This window comes from Lampetra fluviatilis, chromosome 37, assembly GCF_964198595.1.
Source record: "Lampetra fluviatilis chromosome 37, kcLamFluv1.1, whole genome shotgun sequence".
NCBI classification, from domain to species: domain Eukaryota; kingdom Metazoa; phylum Chordata; class Hyperoartia; order Petromyzontiformes; family Petromyzontidae; genus Lampetra; species Lampetra fluviatilis.
This window is the reverse complement of record NC_136311.1, coordinates 10478770-10505108: the sequence shown is the minus strand read 5'-3', so window position 1 is coordinate 10505108 and position 26339 is coordinate 10478770. Positions and strand designations below refer to the sequence as shown.

Below are 26339 nucleotides of genomic sequence, written 5' to 3'. Positions count from 1 at the left end.
CCTCACAGTCGGGCATATTTGCGGAATACACCACGCCGCCGTTGACCCTGGCCATTGACCGAGCAACCCAACGTTCCTACCAGCTCCCTCCGCAGGAGGAATGTTTTAATATGGGCACCACCGGGAGGATTTTTCAAGTTGACCCATGACTACACGTGTGACATGAACGCGAGTCGAATGCTCTACAGTTGACACCCTGTCTGATAGGGCAGAGTTAAAGAATTTGTGGATACAAACAGGCAAATTTCGTCACGAGAAGTATAAGCAGGGCCATGTCGTAGCAACGGGGCAGTGCAATAAAAATCGATTGTACTAAATACCACCCCCTATCTTGTGCTCCCTATCTTAGTAAACCCACACTGACCAGTATGATGGAATCATGGAAGTGCACGCCATGGGGGAGGGGTCCTCATCCAGCAACTGATTAACAAAAATTTGTGTGCACGTGCGTTTCTCTCTCGTCCTGGATTATTTCACAAAGAAGCGAGCGTTTATGTAGCCAGTACCACGATCCGTATTTGTTTCTTGGGTTAGGCCATGACATTCCAACCAACCAACATTTTACAGGTCAAAACAAAACAGGAAAAAAGCGTAAAGTTGAAATGACACCATTATTACTTTTTATTAAGGTTTCAATCGCCATCATTACAAACTCTACAAGCTTTGCAATACAAGTCGTAATGCTCTAAACACACCAATGCCAGACCTCTACAACCAGTCTGTAGTCTGGGGCATACCAAGTAATCACATGAGGCCAGTCGCCATGTTTAAGTAATATGCAGCAGCAGCAGCACACGTTGACAAACAAGCATTTGTTAAATTCACTTTCAATTAATTTTTCCATGGAACACAGAGCTGCTGAAGAGTAATTTCATCTGCTTTTTCTTCTTTTTTCCACCTTTTCCTTGCGCGGGGCAGTCTGCGAACAACAACGGAGCAAACGGTTGAGTGCAAGCAGGCACACCACGAGGACGCAAATGTTATTTACGATATCAGAAGTTGAGTTGAGCAGCTCAGAAGTTTATTTCCCGAGCAAAGCCCCGTTGATCTATACAAACTCTTATTCAAGGGTCACTGCCAGAAGATAACAATAGGACAGTGGTTGCGTGTGCTCAACAGTATGCCAACTGGTGTCGTTTGTTCAGGGGTGTAATGAAAGAGTTGGATTTCAAGAAAATGTTAATTTAAATATCTTAAAACTCGCCATCTCCATGGTGAACAAGTAAAAGTCACACGTCAACAACACTGGCTTAAAAATGTCAAAATATAATGTAACAGGTGACACTGAGCACTTTCTCCATAGCACATGAAAGGCCCATTGCCTGAAACGTCGCTTTTATGTATGTTTTATTTTAAAGCAGCGTTATTGAAAAATGTTTTCATATTTTTTTAATCCGTTGTCCCAGATTTTCCAGGGTCAGCGGGGAAGGGATGTGGGAGGTGACGAGTGACGATGACATCATGTTGCTGGGGTGCAGGAGCTTTCAAAACTTTTGTTTTGGAAGCTCGCTGTTTTGGAAATGTCTTGTTTTAAAGGCTCAAAGTGGACAGTTTCCTTTGCTTCTTGAGCCAATAAAGTAACCCAATTGTGTCATTCTAACCTGTTGTTTTTCAGATGACAAATGGTCTCCCTTTGCTTAAATAACAGAACTGAAAGCAAAGTTAAAACAAAGCTCCACTTAACCTACTTCACCGTGTGCTCTTAAACAAGATGTAACGTGTCTGGACTTGCGTATACAACTGGTAATAAATTAGCAGGCAAGACATCTGTTTCAATGCCTAAAAAAAATACATTTCATCCTCCTTGGTTTAAAGTGTGTAACTAATCATTTGCTTCCTCAAAGGCAAACTGTAGCCAAATTAAGCACAACATCAAATTGAACGGGATAGATTTTTTTCATTCTGCGAGTTCTCTTGGTGGCCAGGCTGAGACCCATCAACCCCATGCACCTCTGGGAGCACAGTTTTAATCTGGAATTAAACACAGGATATCTAGCAACAGTGCCCGCGAGTGCTCCGACCTCCGGAGCAAAACCCGGCCAGCCTCAGCACGTCATTAAGTTCACGTTGCAAGGCGAGAGGTGCCAGCCTGTACAACACCTGATGATGGCGCTGCCTTGGTTTCATCAGCAGCAGCAGCAGCCTCCAGAGTGAGCAGTGCAGACTCCAGGCTCTGGCTGAACGAGTTCTGAAAGCTGGGCACAGGCATGCCCTCCGAGTCGCTCTCGGCATCGCTATCCACACCGGAACCCACCGCCGCTGCTGCGTGAGCTGGTGCTGAGCAGTGGGGGGAGGGGGGCGGCCACACCTTGAGAATTGCACATCACGTACATCACGTTGTAGTATACAATCCTTCTGGTCAAGTGATTTCGAAAAGTGTATTGGTTTAGCCATGTTTGTTTGTTGTCGTACAGAGTTAGACTGATGGCCTTAATCTAAGTTGTCTTGTTGTTGGTTGACTTGCATCCCACTGGGATTTTTGCACACAGCGTTGGTGTACGGTGTTTTTTCTGCAATATTTTGCTGTCTTTAATTGGATTTTCTGTTTGCACTCGGTCACATATTCACTTTAAGATGTTTTTTTGTTCATGTTTTTGTTTTTTGCGGTTGCACCCGATTCAAGAGCCGAATGGCTCACAGGGTTATACCTAATAAATTAACTTCAAGTCAATGGTTGATAATTGCTTTTTTAACCCTTTAATCTGGCAACAAAATGGACACCTCTTTTTTACAAGGAGTCATTTTTGCATTTACCACAATACCTGCGGTCGGAATGCAAACAAAAAACACAACTCTGATAATGTATGCACTGTCCTTGAAATTGATTGGTCCACACCCGAGACAGCTTTTCTTAGAGCCTAGTCTCACATGGTGTTGGACCAAATGACGCCAAAAGGCGCACTGTTTTGTTTGCATTCCGACCGCAGGTATTGTGGTCAATGCAAACATGACTCCTTGTAAAAAAAGGTGTCCGTTTTGTTGCCAGATAAAAGGGTAAAAAACAATTATCATATTTTGCTACTGGCAAGGGAGGTTCCAATGGTGTAAAGTCAATGGTTGATGGATGAGGGCAAGTCAAGTTAATTTGTTTAACCAGGTCACAGCTCAAGAGGCCAGTGTATTTTTGTTTGCAAGTGACCCAGGCTCCCCATGCCATGCCAGGTAATAGGGTTCTTTTTTAAATCGTACTCCACCACATCGATTGTTGCACGTTGATGGTGGAGGGCAATGAACTGATTTATTTTGCTGCACCACACTCTGCTGCCCCCACGGCCCTATGACAATCTGCTTTGTGTACGGTGGTCACCCATCAATGATCCTCACCCCCCCTGTAGCCTTTACAGACTCTTGGGGCAAGTACTGTTTGCGAGCACCTATGAATGCCAACACGGCACACGAGGAGGTGGGGTGACCAACACTACGCCCGGCCGCCTTTGTCTCCCCAGTGACGATGTTTACACACCGCACCAGGTACTCATGAAGCCGAGTCAACCGAGGGGAGGCCCATGCCCAGTTCAGATAACCATCACTGGCGGTGACCGCAAGCAGGAATCGAACTCGGGTGGCCGGGTTCCTAGCGCACCGCGCTAACCGCTGCGCCGCCACTCTCCCCAAACCGTATGCAAGCATCTCGCTTTGGAAGTAGCTAAAAGGATTAACATTCATCACGCTGCACGTTTCATAGGGACAGGTATATAGTCGGTGCTTCTGAAAGAAAACGTGTAACTCGCGTACCTCTCTTGTCCACATTCCTCTGCCAGGCATCCGATTTAGCTTTTCCATCCTTAAGCATCTGCACGTCACGAGAGAGAAGCACATCCAGTATGACGGCTGCCACTGCAACGAATGAGTATGTGGGTGCACGATTGGATGCGTTTGAAAACGTGTACATGTTACCAGATTTTCATCTGAGCTGTACGCGTTTGAACGTACGAAAAGGTGAGCGAACGGGTAAGTGTGAACATTGGACATGCACAAACTCACACACGTGTGTGTGTGTGAACACACGTCTGAATGTGCGTTTTACGAGCAGGTGTGCTTGTGAATTAACGTATTAACTTGTGTACGTGTCCATGTGTGCAGGAATATGCGTGCGTAAACATGTGTCGATGGAAGGGAATGGGGCTGTTTGAAGGTGGACGAATGGTATCCACTCAATTGAGCAGTATCAATTCGGAGGTGTGGGGAATTAAACAATTTGAGTTGCAACAGGAAGAATTCCGTTGAGTGTTATGATGCCAATTAGGACAACTGGAATATAAGCGCCTCCGATTAGCATGGTTGGCTACATATGGTGTGAAAGGAGTTCAACACAAGTACATACATAAGCAGGAAAATTATAAACATAAAAAAATAATCAGGAAGCCACCCTTTGCAACACAAAGCTAAATGACCGAGCACACTAAATTAAGAATTCAGAGGCCGTTAAAATTAGCTCTAAATCTCACTCAAAACACGTGCAGTATGGAAACACCGATGGAGCTGTCGAGTTAAGTAGTGCATGTTGCATACCACCCATAGCCCCTTCCCCTTTGAGCTGTTACCTGTGCAAAGGAAGGTAGGTGAGACTCATCCTCAACAATGCTCTCCACGGCAGAAGGACTGCCAGGAACAAAGGCTGGTGCCAACGGGCTCAGGAATGATCCTAGAATTTGACACACAAGTCAGCAAGTCAGTACAAGCTCTAAACACCCAACACACACCTCCACAAGACACTCCTCCGTTACTTGACAAGACTTTAGGTCTATTTTTGATTGGTTAGAAAAGCCACCTGTGTAGAATAAAATCACAGGTTTATAAAGTCAGGTTTCTGCCAGCACGGTCGACTTCATTTTCTATGACGCTTCCCTCCAAGGTGGACTAAAAATGGGGACACAACGAATGCGTTGGGAGAACATTCCAGATTATACAACGTGTGGAGCTTGCCGATGTCTACGTATGACAGACCTCCATAACGGGACGTCTGGTCACAATGAGCTCTTACTCGGTTATACATTTTTATTAGGTACAACTGTAAACGTAGGCTACCGTTTACAGTGTGAAAAGGACACGTAGAGGTATTTTGGGAGAGGTCACGTGACCAATCTTATCCGAGACCCAGGTGTTGCGATAGTTCTCAAACACGCGCGTCTGGTCCGTATAAATTTTTTGTCCACGCTGAAAACGCTTCATCAACTCGTTCAATCCTCTGCATTTCCTCTTGGTACCTGCCGTGAGAATGTGAAAGTTCAACGGCTGGCTCAAGGCCCTAAACGGAAATAAACAACCACTCCCACCACCGCCTTATTGCTCCCTTGAGCAGGGAGACACTTTGTTACTTTTTTTAACTGTTTTTATTTCTTCTTTTGGTAAACGATTACAAACATTTGCTTGGCCAGACCTAACGTGACGGGTATGTTAAGTAAACACCAACTAACCAACTCTGCACGCTACTTAAAGAGTTTGTCAGAACCAACACAGAGTCGATGTCAATAACGGACTAACCTTTTTTTTACATCCTAGGTACTAAACGTCAAGATTCGTGAAACATTGGCTCCCAGTAACCTACAATGAATAACATCCATTACACAAACATGGAATCTGAACAGCTGCCAATTTGAGAAAAAAAAATGCAACACCATTTCCCGTCATGTTTTAATGGAAAAAAAGACGCTTTATACTATTTTAGAAAATCGTTTTCTGGCTGGATTCCGTGATGGATTGTCGTCTGCCTGCTTCCCTTGTGGGCAAGTGCCCTTGCACGCATTGGTGAACATTGCCGCGCACCATCTGCGTGATGACGTCACCTGTAACCCACAAGCATTGAGAGCCAGGTTCGCCCATTGTCGTGACATCACGCCTCCCCCCCCCACCCTCCATCCCAGCTGTAAACCCCCCCGCGCAAACGTGATAAAAGCAAGGAGACAGAGGAGGATGAGAAATGGAGACAGAGTAGAGTGATAGCGGAGGGAGGTGAGGGAGACAAGAGGAGGAAGTTGAACAAGAAGGAGGGAAGATTTGTGACAGAGAGATGGAGGGAGGTGAAGGAGGGAGATAGAGGAAGGGGGTGAGGGAGGAAACGTTCTAGGGGAGCCTTAATTTGACTGTGTGAGCCTCAGGAGATTATATTCAACCATATGAACTGCAAAGGCACCTCTGAATATTACCCATTAATTTAATGTTTTACAAATCATTTTCCAGACTAAATGACATGTCGGTTGCTACATCACTATTTCAGTTGTGTATTTCATGGATTTCATTATTTAGTGCATGTGCGTTATAAGCGTCATAGATTGTGAAGTTGCAATAATTAGGAGACTTGTTGCAGGCTTATGTTAAGTAATCTGCAGTTGAAGAACTTTTAAATAATATTTAACTGTACTGCAAGTGCACAAAAACATAAAACCAATGAATAAAAAACATAATTATGAAATTATGAAACACTGATATTGCGATTCATTAACATTTTATTTTCATTCCGTTTGTTTTAACCAGGAAAAACTCGCCGAGTCTCAAGACTTATTTCTGGAGGGTCCTCCCCAGAATTCACAGTCGTGGCCCATGCTGCTCTCTTCTAATCCCAACTGAGTAATTTTGCAGGTAGCTTTTCAGCCTTGCCATGTTTGGCCAACACCACTTACAAAGTATGTGGTTTTTTTTAGCTATGGGAGGAAGCCAATGCAGAATAGGGGGTGATCATACAAACTCCCCACAAAAAGGCACCTGAGTCAGGAATCGAACCTGGGCCCTTATTGCTGTCAGGAACGAGTGTTACCACACAGCCACCCAGCCGGGCCAGTAACTTGTTAACATCAGTTCTTGTGTTTATATAATTTTTACTTTTAGGGCTACGGTGTTATTGACAAGTGTGTTGAGTTGTTGGTTATTTGTGCTTGCGCACCACTGCCAATCCATCAAGGTCATCATTACACGTGCTGGGCCTAACCAAGGCTCAGCGTATTTTTCAGGACTCACAGCCACGTTTGCCAAGCATCACTCTTAAACAATCGGGGCCGGGGAGGGTCACCTGCTGCGGAACTGTTGCTGCTGCTGTCCTGTGGAGAGTGCAGCACGGCGGGTGAGCTCATCTCCATCACCACGGTGTCGTCTGTGGGGCCGCCCGGGCCGCACTCGGGACTCGAGCCAAACGATGGAAACTGGCGGAGGTTTTCCAGCGGAACACGCATCCCGGGATCTGCCGCGGGCAAAGCGCGGTGAACGTAAGAGCTCCGTAAGAAAAGCATCATAACAAGGCGGCATTCAAAATAGTGCCTCTGTACGGAGCCTGCCGACAGGCCTAAGTGGAAAAATAGGTGTGCAATAGTTCATCAGCTCGTCAATTTGAAAGATTCTTACGGTCACAATGCACGAACCAAATCGTGCGTCCAATAATCAATTATTTGTGACGTATGCAAATCTTAAGCACACAATGAATTTAGAATATTCGAGTGGACAACACTGTAACAAGCACAAGAGAATACATGAGAAATAATACAAACAAGATATAACAAATGAGACCACTGAGAATAAACTCTTCAAGACAATTCAAGTGGATCATGACATCCACACTCTCTGCTTTCAAAGTGCACCGATGAGCAAGGTGAAAAATAAAGGTGTACCCCCACCCCTGATATACGTTAATTCGATTAAAGGCGATTCTTCCACTTATCATAAATTAACTCTTAGGTTTACTTTTCAATTTAAAGCTTTCGTGACTGCAGGGATTCATATTCTTGGTTCTTTTGGTAAAGTCACGTAGGTTTACGTCTCGTTTGTTTTTATGTTTTTATTCTTATTTCTATTTTTGGTGGAAAATAATCAAAGTGTGTACCAAGAGTAAATACACGTTATGTTGCAAAGACGGTCACCGCATCACGTTTTTTAAAAATCCTTTATATTAAGTTCACTTGCTTGCTTGCGCGCTTACGACCGTGCAAATCTTTCGGTCGTTTTTTAACCCGCTTCCCGTGATCCAATCGAGTTGACATTTTGCACACAGACTCGTTGTGCGTTACAATTAATTTTCGTGAAAATTTTTTTCCAAAATGTTACACTTTTTAGGAAAAAATACATTATATTTAATTACCAATTGCATAATGGTGGCAGGCAATCATCTGACCATTGGTGGCAGCCATCTCAAGCCAGAGGACGAGAGGACTCTAGCCGCCACGCATATAAAGGATTTATAGTGAAAAACTTTGTTTTTACGGGTTAATTTTTTTTAGATGCGCTTTTGCGGTCGTATGAAACGCTCAATTCTTCCGATATTAGGATGACTGTGGAGCTATGCGCTTTTAAATCAAGATTGAAAACTCGTTTCTTTAGAACTGCTTTGTGTTTGGTTTGCTGTCCTTCCCCCGCACCGCTGATTGGCTACATACGGCGCGAAAGAAGCTCAAGCATACATCTACCACGCTTTGGACTGTACCAGCGGTTGATTGCCAAAAAATGCCGTAGACGATGTGTACTAACGACGTGAAAGTAATAAAAGGTGGTGCATCACTTACAAATCCCATGTTTCTTGTTCTCTTCCATTTCGATTTTTCTCTCCCTGCGGCGCTCATCGCGCGCTTTCTTCTGCCGCAGGACCCTGCGTCTCTCGATGTCCGCTGTTGGCGGGGCGGAGAGAAGCACCGCAGCAGCGTCAGGCGGCGGGCGTCAAAACCCAACGTGGCACACGCAAGTGCCAACACGCCAGACAGAGAGACAGAGGGTGACGTCAGAAAAAAAATTGTGCCAAATCTTAGCTTGGTGTTGTTTTGATGCTGTATTTAAATAGCATCACAGTTATACATTAGTTAATTGTATAAGGGAGGTGAACTTTCAAAACCATATGAACATGCGCATCTGGAGCAACAATGTTGGTTTAATTATCACGAGCAATAGACTTGGAGATAACAATTACACAATAGCCAAAGGATCAGACCAAATGCAACGCATCAGTTAAATTATGTTGTAAGTTATTTGGTTGTTTAAAGACTACATGTGCATGTATAATTGTATTATATGGAGCAAAACAATTAGAAACATCGAAGACAATACTCAACCAGTCACAATTAAATGTACAAAAACAGCGATTGTGAGCAATAAGCCAGATCCCGCAATTGTCTATTCTTATAGCTCAAAAGTCTAGAATTCACCGAATCATCAGTAGGTGAATTGTTACACCCACTATACCAAACGTTAGAATAGTGCACACAGCCAGAATTCATAATAATAAAAATAACAATGCTGCTGTTCATTTACCCTCTCAAAATGCTATTTTAAGGTGGCTTGCACAATGGTATGTTTGGCCAATTAAAAAATTAGTTTGGGCTCGAGGTGACTCCGACACTTATGATGATTTTTTTGTTTCAACGATACACTCATCCAAGCGTTATTAAGACAAACATCACAGCATTCATTCACATCATATAAAATTAAATAAAAATGCATCTGAACATCTGCATTAAAAAGCAGCAGGAAAATTCAAACAGTAATTAAACATTTTTTATGGGAAACTGTGGTCATTTAGCTTAGTGTTTCACATTTCTGAGATGACAGGCCTGATTATCCATAAGAGTTTTTTTGTGGGTTAGATCATGTTAATATAAATGTGTCGTAAAAACCGCCACCACCCGACACAGCCAATTAGTAAGGTTTGCCACATAAACAGAACGTGGCCAATTCGTTACTAGTACAAGCACTACACCGGTGGGTTGGAGAGAAATTCCACAACATTTGCAATGTGAGTACAATGTTTCGCCAGTAATTACAACCATCGTCATCAGGCGGCAGCCAGATTTGTGGCTGTGTCGGGTGGTGGCAGGCTTAACATTTATATTTACGTCATCTAAACCAAAAAAACCTGAATTATGAATATTGGTCGCGAAATGTCTGATATGTTAACCTTAGGCTGGGCAGAGATATATACCATACCCCTCCCTGCTGTCAAGAGGTTAGAGCTACACTTCCCTACTTGGCTTGGGAGGGAAGTGCTCCACTTTAAGGAATTTAACAGTTCAGGATTATTACATGAGGCTTACAGAGACGGTTTCTTTAGTGACATAGCAGTCGAAAACCGGCTAGTGTTACAAAAAATACAGGAGCGTACGACTGACAGAAGCAGTAGTCGTGGAAGGTGCACAGAGCAGGCTAATCTACCTGTGAAGTATTGGAGAGTGGCTTGGGTGACCAGGGGAGGTTGCAGGGCCACCTCGCAGAAGCTGATCTCACAGGTGAGGGGCAAGTGGTCCAGGTAGTTGTAACGTTTACGGTGATACTGCAAACAGCAAGGGAGGAAAGTTCGAAATTAATTCATTACAGGTGTCATCCTCTATTTCGTTCATTCAAGAATCCAAAGTGCCTCAGCTCAAACAAGCGCGTGGCGGCGCTCATGCCTGAGTCGGTGGTGGAAATGTCACACTCCCGCGGTGTGGGGGGGGTGTCAGTCTTCCCAAAGGTGAAAGCACTTTTGACTTTGCACAAAGCAACGACTCATTTCATGAACCCCAAAGACATGACTGGCCGAGCCGATTTGGACTCTGCACTTAAATTTGGCTAAATTCCAGTTCTCAGAAATATCAGTTTTACTGTCGTCATGCAACAAACATTACTCTCATACACGGGGCGCTTGGGGGGCAGTGCCTCCCCAGGCTGCCTGGACCATAGGTAACTTGAACGAATCGTCTTAGTAGCTCTCCGATATCTGGTTCCGTGGGCCGTTCTCTGCTACGGAGGGTCGCACTGCTCTGCGAGAGATTCTAAATGGATATTTCATCTCATGTCCAGACACCGAAAACCACAAATAGAATACAATTGGGGGGGGGGAAGCATAATTGTGAACCCTTACGGTTTACCCTGTATTCTTGTAAAGGAAAATTTAGTTTTCAGGTCCATACGGCGTACAGGCATTTCAATACGGGCAAAACATACTTTTGTCTATTTGTTGTGTTTCTCTCCTTGTGATGGGACTTTGTAGGATGAGGGTTGAGATTTATAAGGGCAAGGGGTGACCAATAAGGTCTGCATTGGTCTATAATAAGGTCGGCACTGATTGACAGGTATGGAAAAGGACAAATAAATAAAAACCTGCCAAGCGAGGGACGCGGTGAGATGGAGATAGTGCGAATCGTGCAGAAGATGCTCACCTCGGTCATGGAGAAGCTCTCGATGTCCATGATGTGAGCCGTGACGCGGTCTGGGCATCCCTCGGGGCCACCGTGCTCCTGCAGGAGGCAGCGGCGGTTCATGGGCAGCATGTACATGTGCTGCCCGTCCTCCGCTGCACAGGGAACACCGGCACACACACAGCGCACACACACAGCGCACACACACAGCGCACACACACAGCGCACACACACAGCGCACACAGCGGACAGGGTGAGTAGCTGGGCACAGAGTATTTGTAGACAACAACAACAACCGCCATTCGCCACTAAGTGGTGGTGACGTCACCACGGCGCTTGTGCCAGGCTGTGCACTTTACAGAAAAAGACAAAGATCCCCCGTATAGCCTTAACAGACTGTTGGAGCAAGTGCTGTTAAGCGAGCACCTATGAAGGCCGAAATGGCACACGAGGTGGGTGGCCAACACCACGCCCAGATGCCTTTGTCTCACTCATGGCGATGTTTACACATCGCACCAGGTACTAGTTTGAGGCTGAGTAGACCTAGGGGAGGCCCAGGATCGGTTCAGATAATCGTCACTGGTGTTGACCGTGAGCGGGAATCGAACTCGGGTCGCCAGGTTCATAGCGCAGTGCGCCAACGGCAACACTACCGCTCGCCTCCCTACCATACACACACCTACAGACATACACCCCACTAGCACATTCAACAAATTCCCCCCCGCCTCTTGTACAAGGATAACATTGCAAATGAATGGCAGGAGGAAATCACCTTGGTAGTAGTAGTGGTGTAGGTTGTTCTGGGAGCTGGCCTCCTCTTCCTCTAGCACCTCACACCCGTGCCCCTCTTGCTGTAAGCATTGCTGCTGCTGCTGCTGCTGCTCCTGTTCAGTCGCAGCTAGACCTGCAGCTCCTTCCAGCTGCACCTCCTCCTCTTGTGCGCCGTCTGGCTCGGCAGCTTCTTTGGCGACCTCCTCCTCAAACTCTTCGTCGAACGCCGAAGCGTACCTATGCACAGCCTGTCAATCAAAAAAAAGGTCTCAAAATTGTGCAGAGGTGACTGAAAAAAATATAGAGGGATACACACCAACCACGGCTGGCGATAGCAAACAGGAAAAAAGCTACAGTGGTTCGGCCGTGTGACTCAAAGCGCCAAGGGGTACTCTCTTTCCAGCCATGTCCTACATGGCCCAGTCAGAGGGAGGATGGGGAGAGGTTGGCCAAGGACCAGATGGATAAAAAAAACCCACCATGGTTTGGATGAGGTGGTCAGATGTTGTTCATATAACAAAAGATTATCTGGCACCACCACAACCCCCACGGTTAAGGGATTGATTGTGATTATGAATTATTATTCACCAACATCCTATATTTTAACCACATCAGTTGCCAGCGAGAGTTTCTATCCTAATAGCAATTGGCACTCGAGTACCCATATTTGCATGGAGGTAGTTAAATGACAATGTAACAGACTCGTCAATGTCCACTGTGCAGCAGTCTGGGGGGAGCGAGGGCGTTGTGGTTTGTGCCAGTGGCACAGGAAAGGCCGGCGAGTTCAAACTCCAGATCACGTTTTTGAGTAATTGAGCATCCCTCGCTCATACCGGACATCTGTGGGGGATAAAGAGCTTCATAGCTCATCGGATTCCTCGTGCAGTCTACATAAAGAGTCTGAAGTCAACAGTGCTTGTCCTCGGGAAACAATAGGTCCCTGCAGTGGGAATGTACAATTTTCACCATTAGCTTCACGTCTCCAAGAGACACCAGCACCACCCAATGTGAAATTAAAACAGAGAGATAAATAAAATACAGTTTTTGTTTTTTTACAGGATTGTGTGAGATCATTCAATCAAAAATTATTTAACCTGTTTGTTGCAGTTGGTCAAACTTGTTGGTTCTTTCACTTCGTGAGAATCTGGCTCTGAAGCTTCGGCAAGAGACAGGTTTTGCATCTCCAGAGTAGTACCCACATCTGCACCTGCATCTTCAAAGCACTTCAGCTGGTTCTGCACACGCGCGCACACAGCCAAAAAACCCCATTTAGCCTCAGAGATGACAGGCGTTCGTGCATTCAGCGAGTATACAGTAATTAAGGCTGGTATGACAAAAAAACAATGGTGCGTGTAGAACTATGGCTGACCACATTGGTTTCCCCAGCGCTGATATTTACACATTGAACCAGGTACTCATATAAGGCGAGAGACGACCTAGGAGAGGCCCAGGATCAAATCAGATAATCACCACTTGCGCGCACTAGTGCAGTGTGCGCACCACTATGCTTACCGCTACATAGACAAGACAAAGATTGCCCGACTAGCCTTAAAATACTTTGGGAGCAAGTGCTGTTAGTGAGCACCTACGAATGCTGATACGCATACGAGTGGGTGTGGGTGGACAGCACCACGCTTGGCCGCCTTACTGCTCCACCCACATCCACACACTGCACAAACCAAAGACAGAGCCATGCATAGCTTTACAGACCGTTGGGCCAAGTGTTGCTGTTAAAAAGCACATATGAAGGCTAAATACCGTATTTCTGAGGCACACGCAGGGGATGATGTGGCCAGCACTACAACACCCTATAGAAGACAAAGACCCCCGTATAGCCTGTAAGACTGTTGGGGCAAGTGATGTTAGCAAGCACCTACACCCTATACACATCCACACACACAAGCAAGCACAGGGTGAATCTTGATTTGAAGCTTACGCGATTGCAGGAATCCATACTCTTTGTTTCTTTCGGAAAAGTCACACGTGACTTTACCGAAAGAACCAAAGAGTAAGCACAGGGTCACACATTCTTACACAAACTCGTGCAGACAGACACAGACACACAGGGCTTGCATCATTTTAGATATTATGCAACACCAAAGTGCAATGGCGATGCTCGGTCAACCACCACCACCAGGGCCCGCCACGTCTGTCTGCAAGCAGCAACAAGCAAGCGGCGCGCACCTGCAGCTCGCCGAGCGCCGCCTGCACGAAGCAGGCCTCGGCCGTGTCGCTCTCCTCGAGGAGCTGCTGCACAAGCTGCTCCTGCTCCAGGGAGAGGCTCGTCTGCACGTCGGCCCGGCTTGCCAGCAGCAGCTTGCAGTGGTGCGAGTTCTGCGCGTCTGCGACACAACCGGCCGACCACGCGACCAGAGGCCCGCACGCACGTCACAATGCGCCCCTCCTCCCCTAACCGCGCTCGCGTTTCAAAACTATACATTCGTCGTAGTCGTCATCAGCCACAATCACAACGGGACAAAGGCCTCCCAATGCCATGTATGTATGTTGATCTTCTTCCGCGCCGCAAGTAGCGAACCGTGCTAATCGGGAGTAAGGGGGGGGACAACTAAACAAAATAATTATTTAAATTTATAAAGCGCCTTTAAACAATCGTTCTCCGATGGTATAACTGTAGATGTCAAAGATGCAGGACAAGTTGTTGGAACACAATTCGCAGCGCGATTTACCCAAGGAAACTTTATTAATAGGGACAATAATAATGTAATTTGTTTGTCCAGGAAAGCCTCTCAGGAGGGTTGTGCATCGCAACGTTTAGCCTCTTCCATGTTAAAAACTAATATTTTTACACAAAATAATACAAATATCAAAAAAACTTCTGACTAAATGTTTCAACGCTATAAACTACGTCTGTGCGGTGAGTAATAATATGCAACATTTTGAGAGGTATAGTAATAATCTTATTTTACAAAAATGGTAAATAGTTGCACTACATGAGCTTTATTTTCCTTTACATAAAAAGGACTGCTCTTTGGGACTGGCCACAGGAAACCCACACACACGAGGAAATAACTCTACAAAGTCCGTGCAGATGAGATGCGTCGCAACCAATTTTGCTGTGCCAACAATGTATGGGGCACTGCAAGCACACGTAGGGTGCACGAGTCTCACGCTTGACGTAACTTTTCTCCATTAACTCACAAAATAAAGAAGCAGGCGACCTCTCCTTCCCATATCAGTCTCTCAACAAAACAAAATTAATTATTACAAAACCCACCAGCCACGGGCGGCCACCTGGGAGTGCATAATTTCGGCTGCATTGATTCACTACCAAGCAAACCATGGGCCAGTTTCGACATGAAAGGCCTCTCAAAACCAATGCCATCCCCCTACTTCCACAGGGCTGGATTACAGGCATGCCCCAACACGCCTGTGGAGCTGCTTTGCCGAGCGTTAGGTGGGTCGTGTAGAGATTGTTTCACGATTGGTTCAGAAAACCTGCCATCTAAAACCATCTGGAACACCCTTTGTTATGCACCCACCTAACGCTTATCGTGCCGTACAATTTAATTCACCATGTTAAAAAGCGCTCTCCTCACAGCGTTCAATATCAGCTAACGCCCGCCCCATAGCGCCACGGCACAACACTCTGCCCATTCAATACACCCCCCTGCATGGGCACAACGCACACACGCACACAAAAGTCCACAATTAAAAAAACTGTCTTAATGACAGTGCGAGACATTCTAGATTTGAAGTTTTAACGACTGCAGGGATCCATACTCTTTGGTTCTTTCGGTAAAGTCACGTAGGTAGAAAATAAATTAAATTAAATCACAGTGCAAGACAACCGACTTATATCTTCTTGGTTCTTTCGGTAAAGTAACGTAGAAGGGAAATCAAAATAAAACATAATACATTAAATAATTCTCACGACGTTTCGGCCACAACGCAAGCAGCTGTCCTCAGGTGAAGAACAGGTCTGTCGGAAAGACAGACCTGTTCTTCACTGTTAGACATCAGATGTTTAGACAGACGCTGTCTTTCCGACAGACCTGTTCTTCACCTGAAGACGGCTGCTTGCGTTGTGGCCGAAACGCCGTGATAATTATTTTATTATGTTTTATTATTTAATTATTTCCCTTTTACGTGACTTTACCGAAAGAACCAAGAAGATGAATCCCTGCAGTCACGAAAGCTTTAAATCTAAGTTTAACCGACTTATAGTTAAGAGATCTCACCGATAACTGACAGAGGCTTGTCCACCTGGAACCACTGGCTACGAGGCAGAGCGATGGCGCTACCCTTCTCTCTCTTCATCAGCTGCAGGGTGATGGTGTCTCCCACTGCGAACTGGTGGGTCTCTTTCGTAACCACGCTGCACAGAAACACAGCAACACTTGGGAGTCAGTGCCACCGGTCAAAAAGACATAGCACGAGCACTACACTCATAGCAAACAAACTGGAATTAACAAAACTTCACATTTCATCAGCGTTAATTCTGATACAGGGCAAGGCATGGCATTAAAGCACTCATGATAAAATCACTAATTTTAAACAAGGGGCGTCATGTTAGTCCCAATTATGGTCAATTTAACTTGGCACTGTTAGACATCAGATGTTTATTTGGTTACAACTCTCCGATTATAGTTTTGGCCGATGTTGTACATTTCAATGTCCCCATCATCAACTTCAAGCCATCACCACCCTACATGGTCCTGTCATGAATGATCGCTGCAATCTCGGTCTCCAAGGAACAAATACGCCGCGTGTTTGCACACGGAGAGGGGGGGAGGGGACTCGGCCCGTGGTGCCATCTTCACCTGCGCAGGTGCTTCTTGTGCACGGCCTCATAGCAGATGGGGCACTTCCTCCAGGGCTCGTCGCTCAGAGCGAGGTAGTGCAGGATGCAGGGCCAGCAAAAGACATGGCCGCAGCGCGTGATCCTGGCGGCCGTGGGCGGGTACAAGCAGATGGGGCAGGAGAGCACCCCGTGGCTCAGCAGCCGCTGTTCACAAAAGGCAACCGCCACCACAAACGCCAAACAGTGTTACGGGGTTACTTTACCACCACCACCACACACAAACACCAAACAAAGTAAACATTATTCTAACATTCTTGGTTCTTTTGGTAAAGTCACGTAGAAGGGAAATAATAAAATAATATAAATATATATTATTGAATCGCTGCAGTCACGAAAGCTTTAAATCAAAAATCATTCTAACATCTTCTGTAAAAAAAAAAGATGAGAAACTCCTCCGCCAGAAACGTGAATGCAGGCTAGAATAACCGCAACACCACATGCATAACGTGATTTATAAACGGCAAGAGATGCAATGGAAACTGAGCTCGGTTCTCCCATTATTCTTGACCACTGTATGCAAGTAGCAATGTTACGAACAAAACTACCACCGTTGGACACAAACACCGACCAGAGTTCCACATACTTCACAACCCTGACCACAGACAAATGTCCACTAATGTTACACATCCATCAGCACATTGGCCCTCAGGGCCAATGATTTCCAGGAGCATCTGTTGAGGAAGGAATAACTCTGGAATAGTTTCGACTTTGTGAATCTCTTCAGCAGTTTGCAGTGTTGAATAAACAACGGGTTGCCAAATGTCAGAGTTGAGCACTCCATCTACACCGAGGCAGATTCAGCGTTCAAGCAGCATAGCTACACAAAACTCAATACGCACTGTCAATCGTTCAATATTACAGTCACTCACTATGCAACAAGCTTTTATCAGGCATTTCAATAAGCTACTATAAGTATCTTCTTGGTTCTTTCGGTAAAGTCACGTAGAAGGGAAATAATAAAATAAAAAAAGCAGCCGTCCTCAGGTGAAGAACAAGTCTGTCGGAAAGACAGCGTCTGAGGACGGCTGCTTGCATTGTGGCTGAAACGTCGTGAGAATTGTATTTTATTATGTTTTATTTTTATTATTTCCCTTCTACGTGACTTTACCGAAAGAACCAAGAAGATGAATCCCTGCAGTCACGAAAGCTTTAAATAGAAATCTACTATAAGCAATTCTACTCTATAATTCTGGTCACAATCCTGGATAGTGGGAAAATGCTGTTGCTATGTAGAAGTCCGTAACCTGGCTATCAACATCGAGATTCCACACAGCAACTGGCACAACCACGAGGGAGGGGAGAGGGCACAACTCTGTATCAGAGGACGCCTGCATTGCAAAACTCTTTCCACAATTTTGCAACTACAGAAGGCTGCAATCTTATTCATGTGGATCTTGCAGTTCAGTTCTTGTTGCACAGCAAGACGACTTTGCGATATAAATAGCCAAATAAACTTGAAACAACATTGTTTGCAGTATATAAATGCCACATTTAAATTCTGCTTGTATTTATTGGAAATGGCGATATTTTTTTCAGGAAAAAACTCTTTACAGCATTGGCATCGCCACAGCATTTACCGCTGCTTCAGCATTAAAACCAAATGGACAACGTTGCCATTTCAAACGACGTGTCCCTTTACTTCTTAACAGCGAAGCAATGAGCATGTGAAATGCTGTCACGTGCTCAAAAGTGGTCAAAATACTTCTTGAGCAGGGTTGGATGGATTTTTGTGGGGGGATGGACATGCAGTGCCTCTTCCCTTGTCAACTCATTGCACTGCAAGGCCTTGCGATACTTATATTGGTGGGGTGATATGACTGTGGGGTCGGTAATAATGAACGGCGAGTGGTCTATGCACCTCGAGCAGCGTGTGCCTCATTTCAGCAAACACTACTTGACGGTAATATGCCTCGATCTGGTAAATATTATAAGAATCAATTTAAAGATTTGTGTTTTTCATTTAAAAGATTGCATTTACAATGTATCGTGCGTGTACTTATTATTCGTGCTTGTGCACCACTGTCAATGCAACATCATACAACAATGTTATCGTAAACCCTTGCTAATTCGACACATGGGGCTCTGGCCTTGCCAAATTATCAACATTTACGAATGATCAAATACCAAAATAATGAGCTTTTACTGTACGTGACGTATGATGGAGGGAGTGGCCCTCACCGTAGGAATGTGGATATTTGCACCCACTGCATAAGTCGTAATTGGAGAAAAGCATCACCCCGTCACTCGCAAAAAACAGCACAAAGATACTCACCACTTGCTGCACTAAATCCCAGTCGACCAGTGTGTCGGGGTCCGCCAGATACACGCTATAATCACACTGATCCAGTACCACAAATTGGCAGCTGCAACAAAACAAAATGTGGCATATTGTTATTCCAAATGCTATGATAAGATTGTTCTTATCATGTTAAAAAGGCAATGGAACTCCACTGGAGCACAAATTCCACTGACAGTCATACACAATGTTATCCCTGTAACTTGGAAGTATGGTATGGTACGTGGCAAGGAAGCGATGAGAGCTCTAGCCGAAGGAGTAATGGAATGGTGAGGAGTGGTGGCATCAACGACACTGACAACAATGACCGATTGACTTAGCGGGGTAATTTTTTTGACAGGAACACATTGTTAAGCACCTCAAGTCAAAAAACACCCACAGCTGGGGTTCTCAACAGGATGTACATTGAACACACTTAACCACAGAAATATTAAAGGGTAATGACCAAATCGCCCCGTCAAATTTTGGAAACTAAGCAGGCTCGAGCATGGGCAGAGCTTGCACGGTTTACCGCCATGCACAACAGGTTGTCATAGGCTTCCAATGCTACATAGTGGGTAGTAGTAAGGGGGGCAGTGCAGCAAAACTCATGGTTGTTCTGCACTTCGATGCATGCTTCCACATCTGTGCTCCCCACATTCACCAATTTGCACTGATCAGCACGATGAAGTATGAGCAATTAACCTAAAAGACCTGGAAGGCATGGGGTGGCTCCCTTTCAGCAGCAGATGGATAGACAAAAAGGGGTCTACGTCTAAGTGATAATAATTTGTGAAATGGCTATAGCCACAATTTTGACCATGCCAAGAAGTCCATTGCAAACAAATCCAAAGCTAGTGTGGATGCATACACACCCAATTGATGGGGGGCGACTGGGCAAATTTCAATATCGATGGGTGTAGAAAACCAAGAGTGTTAGTTGTTGGGGTGCGTTGACACGGATTGTGAACCCGCTCGTGTCTCTCTGGGATGGTGCGAGGGGTCGTACTTGGCCTGCAGGAACAGCTCCTTGTTGAACGGCTTCTGCTTCTGGCCCCACCAGGCGCCCCCCTTGCGGCTCCACGTGCTGGGATGGTACGGAGAGAATCGCTCGCGCGGCTCCAGCGTGAAGTTGAACAGGTGATTCACATTCACCTTCTTACGTCCACGTGCCAGGTCGGCTAACTCCGTCTGCTGATCATACATCACCTGTAAAGGCAGACCATATCACAGTAAAATGGGTCACTGCCCCAAACATTCACCGATTATACTCTTCAGTTGTCATAAAAGGCTGTGACCTGCAACAACTACCAGTCATTAAGATATATAAACAGAACTCTGTTCTGTTTCCATATACGACTTACGAACATAATTAGTTCCTGATATACGTTTGTAAGTCGAACGGTTAGTAAGTCAGAACACAATAATGTACTTATTTAAATAACCGCCATTCGCCACTTAGTGGCGGTGATGTCACCATGGTGTTTGTGCCTGGCTATGTGCACGTTAAAGCCACGTGAAGTTGGCACAGGTGGTGCATCGGCCAGTCATCTCAGTCACTTGGGTCTGTCCCATGACCTCCTGCCAGCGGGGTTCGACACTTCACGTGGCCTTATTTAAATGCCCACACACACTCCCAGCATGAGGCTGACTCGTTACATCTCGGAGGATCGCTCAACTGACGAAAATAGTTCCGCGGTTCAATTTGCAAGTACGAGTTCGTGTTTTAAGTTCATGTTAAAATATATATATTTCATAGAAACTGGTTCGTGAGTGCCTGTAAACATGTTTCTTTGGCCTATTGGAATTCCATACCAACACTGTCAAGCAGCATTATTTCGGAAAACTCTGGACAGGTTTCTACCTTCTGATGTCACCAGCAGAGATGGGCTTGGTAAACAAATGTTGTTGGATTACCAGGCGTCATTGGCAAGAGCACTCCATATAAACTACAGGACCCCGTTCCGAAGATCGCAGATGTTTTCACCGGAGACCTAAAGCCTCCCATCAAAAGGAGACTTTGCATCTTTGGGCTTTCGCCTATTTATAAATTAAGGACTACATTGTCTGATAATATAATTAATGTGTTTTACTTTGAATGGTTGTAATGTAGAGTTCAGATCTTCATCAGGGGTCAATTAATCATCACCACCATTGTGCTGTTATCAAAGAGCACCACTCTGCGTGAAGGCAACAGTGGCCGTGGCATGGAGACAGGTCCCCACTGTAATAATGTGAACTTTCCAGTGATGACCTCAAGTGACCACTAGCAGAGACTTGTACTGGCTAAAACTCGTGTGAGCAGGGATACACTTTGCCAAGTAGAAACAGATAACATCAACTGTGGTTATTCTACTGAATGATTTAGTACTTAAGTGTTCAGATTCAAAACAATGCCATAAAAGAACGTTGCAAAGATTTAATTCTGTAACATTTTATGTAAACCCTAGTAGAAACTGTTTAAATACAAATTGGGTATGTGGATATAGAACATCCTTTTAATAACCTACCAATACTATTCCCCAACATAAACAGGAAATGTTTCTAAATTCACTAGCATTACATGCTCACAACTGGCATACACTGACATAATCGTCTGGGCAAGTTTGAACGTTATAAAGTTGTCTTGTAAAATTTTACTTTTGTGTAGGGCTAGAATATCCCACAAGGTGTCATAGATTTTTCCTACGATTCCTGAATATAAAACCATTCCCACCTGTTTGAGGATTACAAGTTGCCGATACGGTTAGATCACTGCAGCTTTAATGGACATTGATTAGTTTCAGATTCATGCAAAAGAACGTGAAGGTGACCAAAGTCATAATGGCGCCTCCTGTCATAAGGTGCATTAGAACAGCGACAATGTATGTTTGCCGACACTACTGTGCGAGTCAGCATGTCCTCATTCAGCAATAATCATGCTGACTCAGTACCATTGCAATTAAAATTTGATTTCTAACCTATGCATGTATAATGTCCTGGAAATAATACCAATTCAGGGGCAGGGTGCCCTAGTATATCCATATTCTTCACATTTCCACTTTTGCCTAATCAACTGTTATGTTATTTATATTGTTTTATATTATTCAAATTAAATAACCGTGTAAATAAACGGCACTTAACACCACCAAAAAAACCCCAGCAATTGTGGACCACATAATCTAATGCTAGAGTAGGTACTGTATAGTAAATACTTTAGCATTAGATGATAACTTTCATTTTAAAGGTTCCCAACCCCTCCCCCCTCCTGTTATATTCAGAACATGTATTATCTACCCACGTTATTTTGAGGACGCAACAATAACAGGTTTGTGTTGTATTTTTACTGTTGATTACCAGAGACGAAAGACCTGTCCTTGGCAACTTGATGACCAATGCAAACTTTGCAAACCAATGAGTGTATGCAAATCCTCCCATGGGGCATGGCCTCACCTCCTCTCGTCCTCCACCAACAGTAAAAGTGCCAGCGGGTTTCCCAGCGCCGCGAGTCGGGGGTCTCTTATCAAACGTCTTGTTCTTCTGGGGTGCGGCGCGGCGGTTCGCGCCCGCCACCACCTCGGGCTTGGGGAAGGGCTGCGGCACCTCTCGCTTGCGCCCATGCCGGAGCCTCCCTCCACCACCAGCTTTAGCATCTAGTGCAATGCGCACCATGACACGCACGGGTCAGGAGAGCAAGCATGTCAATAAGTCAACGTCACAGGCCAGAGTTGTATCAATAAGCACAAAATTAATAAAAATAACACTCACATTTTTTTTAAAGAAATTTACTTTTTCCCCTTAATGATTAATCAGGTCCCTTTAAAAATGGTGGACACCCCCGCATTCAGTATCACCAAGGCCGGACACCCTCTACAGCATGATACAAAAAACTATTCTCGTTAACCCGCACCTTCCGATACATCGGGACAAACCCAGCGCCGCCTATTCGCCTAAAACCACGCCACCCCTTTTCTGGATCGCAGCAGCAGCACACTCCACGCCACAAATACAAATGAAGGCGAGAGGTGAAAGCAAGTCCGGACTGTGGCCGACGTCAAAAATCAACATCTCGTACAGGACCCTACCGTCGAACCTCCCCGGTTTCAACCTTCCACGCTGCCAATGGTCGACCATCAACCGAATCAAGACCAGCCATGTGGTCCTCCAAAACAGGACTTTGTAAGTGCGTCCATGGTCTTCATACACAATGGTGACACAAATTAATGCTGTTAAAGGGGCATTCTGCTCTCCAGAGAGGACAAAGTACAAAGGCTTTGGCGACGGAGTACGTAAGGGGCCAGAATTAAGTCCCTACCTCTACTTGTCCTTGACACTCCAGACAGGGGAAGACACACAAAGCAACACCATGGCGCGCATTGTTTGCCAATAACATTGTGGTATGCAGGGAGGTCGTGGAGAAAGACCTTAAATGATGCCTGGAAACAACGCATGGTATGAGGATATACATAAAATGTGACAACTAAATTCAGACAGGAGGACAAAGATAGTGTGTGGGGTGTGTAATGGGCACTCAGCTGAAATGCACACCTGTGACGCAGTGCTTTGGAAACCAGGGTTAGTGGACCAGACGGATAAACGTGGCCAAATTATAGTTGTACAGCAATAGGAATTCGTGACCATGAAGCCACTTATGAATATTAAATGGAGAAAACATGTACGCAAAACCCTCTTTCAAGATTGGTTTTTTTTCTGAAGTTAGTATTCAATAATGTTTTTTTCACGTGTATTCTACATTCTTTAAGTTTATCTCGAGACGGGGGGTCGTTAAAAAAAGGCTAACCCGTGTTTAAATGTTGACACATAGCGTAATCTTATTTAAGCTGTTTTTTTGAAGTCCTGGCTTTCAATAAATATGCTGTGACATGAGGCCTCCTTTGCCAGTAGCAAAATATAATAATTGTTTTTTGACCCTTTTTTCTGGCAACAAAACTGAAACCTTTTTTTTACAAGGAGTCATGTTTGCATAGACCACAATACCTGCAGTCAGAATGCAAACAAAAAAACACACTCTGATAATGTATGCACCGTCCTTGAAATTGATTGGTCCACACCAGAGACAGCTTTCCTTAGAGCCTAGTCTCACATGGTGTTCGACCAGAAGACGCCAAAAGGCGCACAACTCAAAGACAACGCACCATCAGTAATGAGGGCTTGGGGTAAGCATTTACATCATGATTCCTCCTTTGCCAGTAGCAAAGTATAATAATAGCTTTCAGTTTTGTTGCCAGAAAAAAGGGTAAAAAAAACCTATTATTATTAAATATGCTGTGGTTGTTAAATACAATAAGTGGACTTGTTACACAATTACTGTACTGCACAGACACACAGCACACGAGGCCCTCTGCAATACGATACAGCCCAGGCACGCGGTCGGCAATCTGCGGGGTCCGGATCCGCACGTGGTCGGCTCTTTAAAGACCGACCTGCACTGCGGCTCTAGAAATACCGCATGGGATTTTTTGTTGTTGTACCAAATTTGAAAGAAAAAAAAAGGTCTCGTTATTTTGGTTGTCGACCCCTGCTTGGTATTGCCGTTTCGCCCAACCAGGCAGCACCACCTCCACCACCACCACCACCCATGCAGCCACGATTCACGCGGAGGGTCGCCCCGCACTGCTGCATTCCAGGTACAGTAGTGGACGTGCAGTTTCCACACGGGCGAGGCGTGTAGCTACGCAGCACTTAGCTCTGCCACTAAGCCCACACCCCGCCCCACCTTTAACTGGGGCACCAATTCTCAAAGCAATTGAATGACTGCATACGTTATACATAATTTCTAATTTAGAAAGAATTACATGTGCACCGAGTAAAGGGCCATTGGCCGAAACGTCGCCTATTTAGTTGTTTTAATGTCAGGCATGGACTTGGGGGAGGGGGCCACCCCCAAGGGCCCGCGCTGCCCTCAGCCCCCCAACTTGCACCTCCACCCCCAATGCCATCCTGGTCATGCCCCCCGCCATGCCCCCCCCGCCATCCGGGTCCTGGCCCCCCCTCCTGACACATCCACATCCGGGTCCTGCCCCCACGCCATCCGGGTCCTGCCCCCCCCTAACGCAATCCGGGTCATGCCCCCCCGCCATGCCCCCACACGCCATCCGGGTCCTGGCCCCCCCTCCCGACACATCCACATCCGGGTCCTGCCCCCACGCCATCCGGGTCCTGGCCCCCCACGCCATCCGGGTCCTGCCCCCCCCCAACGCCATCCGGGTCATGCCCCCCCCCCCAAACGCCATCCGGGTTCTGCCCCCCCTCCCGACACATCCACATCCGGGTCCTGCCCCCACGCCATCCGGGTCATGCCCCCCCCCCCCCCCACCACGCCATCCGGGTCATGTCCCCCCCCCCCCACCACGCCATCCGGGTCATGTCCCCCCCCTCACCACGCCATCCGGGTCATGCCCCCCCACCCCCCAGACATCCTCTCACCGGGCTTCGCATCTCTAATGGCGTCGCGCGACGGCGGGGCCGGAGTCACGTGGCCCGCGCGCGCGCTCGCTCTCCGCTCCATCACGTGACTCCCGTCGGGGCTCTCCGTCATAAGCGGGGCCGCTCCGTCTCCCTGTCTTCTCGATCGCGACCATTATAGCGACCTCGACATGGCGACAACACAAGGAGAAAAAAATTAAAACCTGCGAGTAAACAATTTACAACGGCCAACGGATCCGCTTCGGGCTAAGCCGAACCGACGCAGGAGAATAAGCGGAGAGAAGGGGTCGCGAGACCCCCTGCTCCACTCTGCCTCTACCCCACCACAGGCCACCGCGCATGCGCGAGACAGAAAGCCCGGATGCGCACCGACTGCGCATGCGCAGGGCGGGGGTAGCGGCTCGTTTTGCCGCGACCCGGATGTTGGGGCGCGTGCGCATGCGTGGGTGGGAGGGGTGTGCAAGTCCAAGCCCCGCCCACACTAAGCCCCGCCCCTCCTCACTTTCCCCCCACACATGCATTGAACTTGGACGGCTGTTGGATTCAACCAGAATAAAATAAAGATTATGAATTATTTGGTGATGCTGCTTCGTTGGCAGTGGTGCACCAGCACAGTTAACAACAAAACACAAGTCAAAAGATTCGTCAATAACGTGTGTTTGCCCTTCAAAGAGAAATGCAACGTTTCGGGGTTATGGCCCTTCGCAGCACATAGGAGGCCCTCGACCTCTGGTAGTCTCTCGTGGGTTCGATCCCTAACCCTGACGCCTGCTGCTGTATATTTGTAGTTTGCGTGTCTCTCTCATCATGACGGTGGCTAGGAGATGTTAACTACCTCGCCTGGTATGCAGGAGGTCGTGGGGTTGACCCCGATCCTGGTAATATCTGCATTGTCTTTGCAACTTGATTGGTCTACACCAGACAGCTTTCTTTAGGACCGAGCCTCAACTAGTGTTAG

The 26339-nt window shown here is 46.1% G+C and overlaps 1 protein-coding gene across 2 annotated transcripts; it reads right to left on the bottom strand.

Annotated features, from left to right (window-relative positions):
• Positions 1-597: 597 nt before the first annotated feature.
• RNF10 (ring finger protein 10) lies at positions 598-25735 on the bottom strand. 2 transcript variants are annotated; one of them, XM_078873841.1, is made up of 17 exons: positions 25382-25735; positions 22388-22587; positions 19965-20164; positions 18953-19043; positions 16640-16824; positions 16058-16194; positions 14043-14200; positions 12953-13093; positions 11860-12106; positions 11109-11242; positions 10123-10240; positions 8487-8588; positions 7007-7174; positions 4545-4645; positions 3736-3793; positions 2101-2277; positions 598-919 (listed from the first exon to the last, which is right to left on the bottom strand). In XM_078873841.1, exons 1-17 carry the CDS (start codon positions 25491-25493, stop codon positions 828-830), a joined length of 2421 nt encoding a protein of 806 aa, XP_078729967.1. In that variant the 5' UTR covers positions 25494-25735; the 3' UTR covers positions 598-827. The 2 variants fall into 2 exon arrangements, with proteins under 2 accessions (XP_078729967.1, XP_078729968.1); XM_078873842.1 differs by having other exon boundaries at positions 22388-22578.
• Between the last annotated feature and the right edge of the window lie 604 nt (positions 25736-26339).

Coding starts and splice junctions, on each gene's coding strand:
- RNF10 (XM_078873841.1), bottom strand. CDS start 25,493: ATGACGGAGAGCCCCGACGGGAGTCACGTGATGGAGCGGAGAGCGAGC. Junction 22,588..25,381: donor CATTAGAGATGCGAAGCCCG/GTGAGAGGATGT, acceptor GCATTGCACTAG/ATGCTAAAGCTGGTGGTGGA. Junction 16,195..16,639: donor CACAAGAAGCACCTGCGCAG/GTGAAGATGGCA, acceptor GTTTCTGTGCAG/CGTGGTTACGAAAGAGACCC.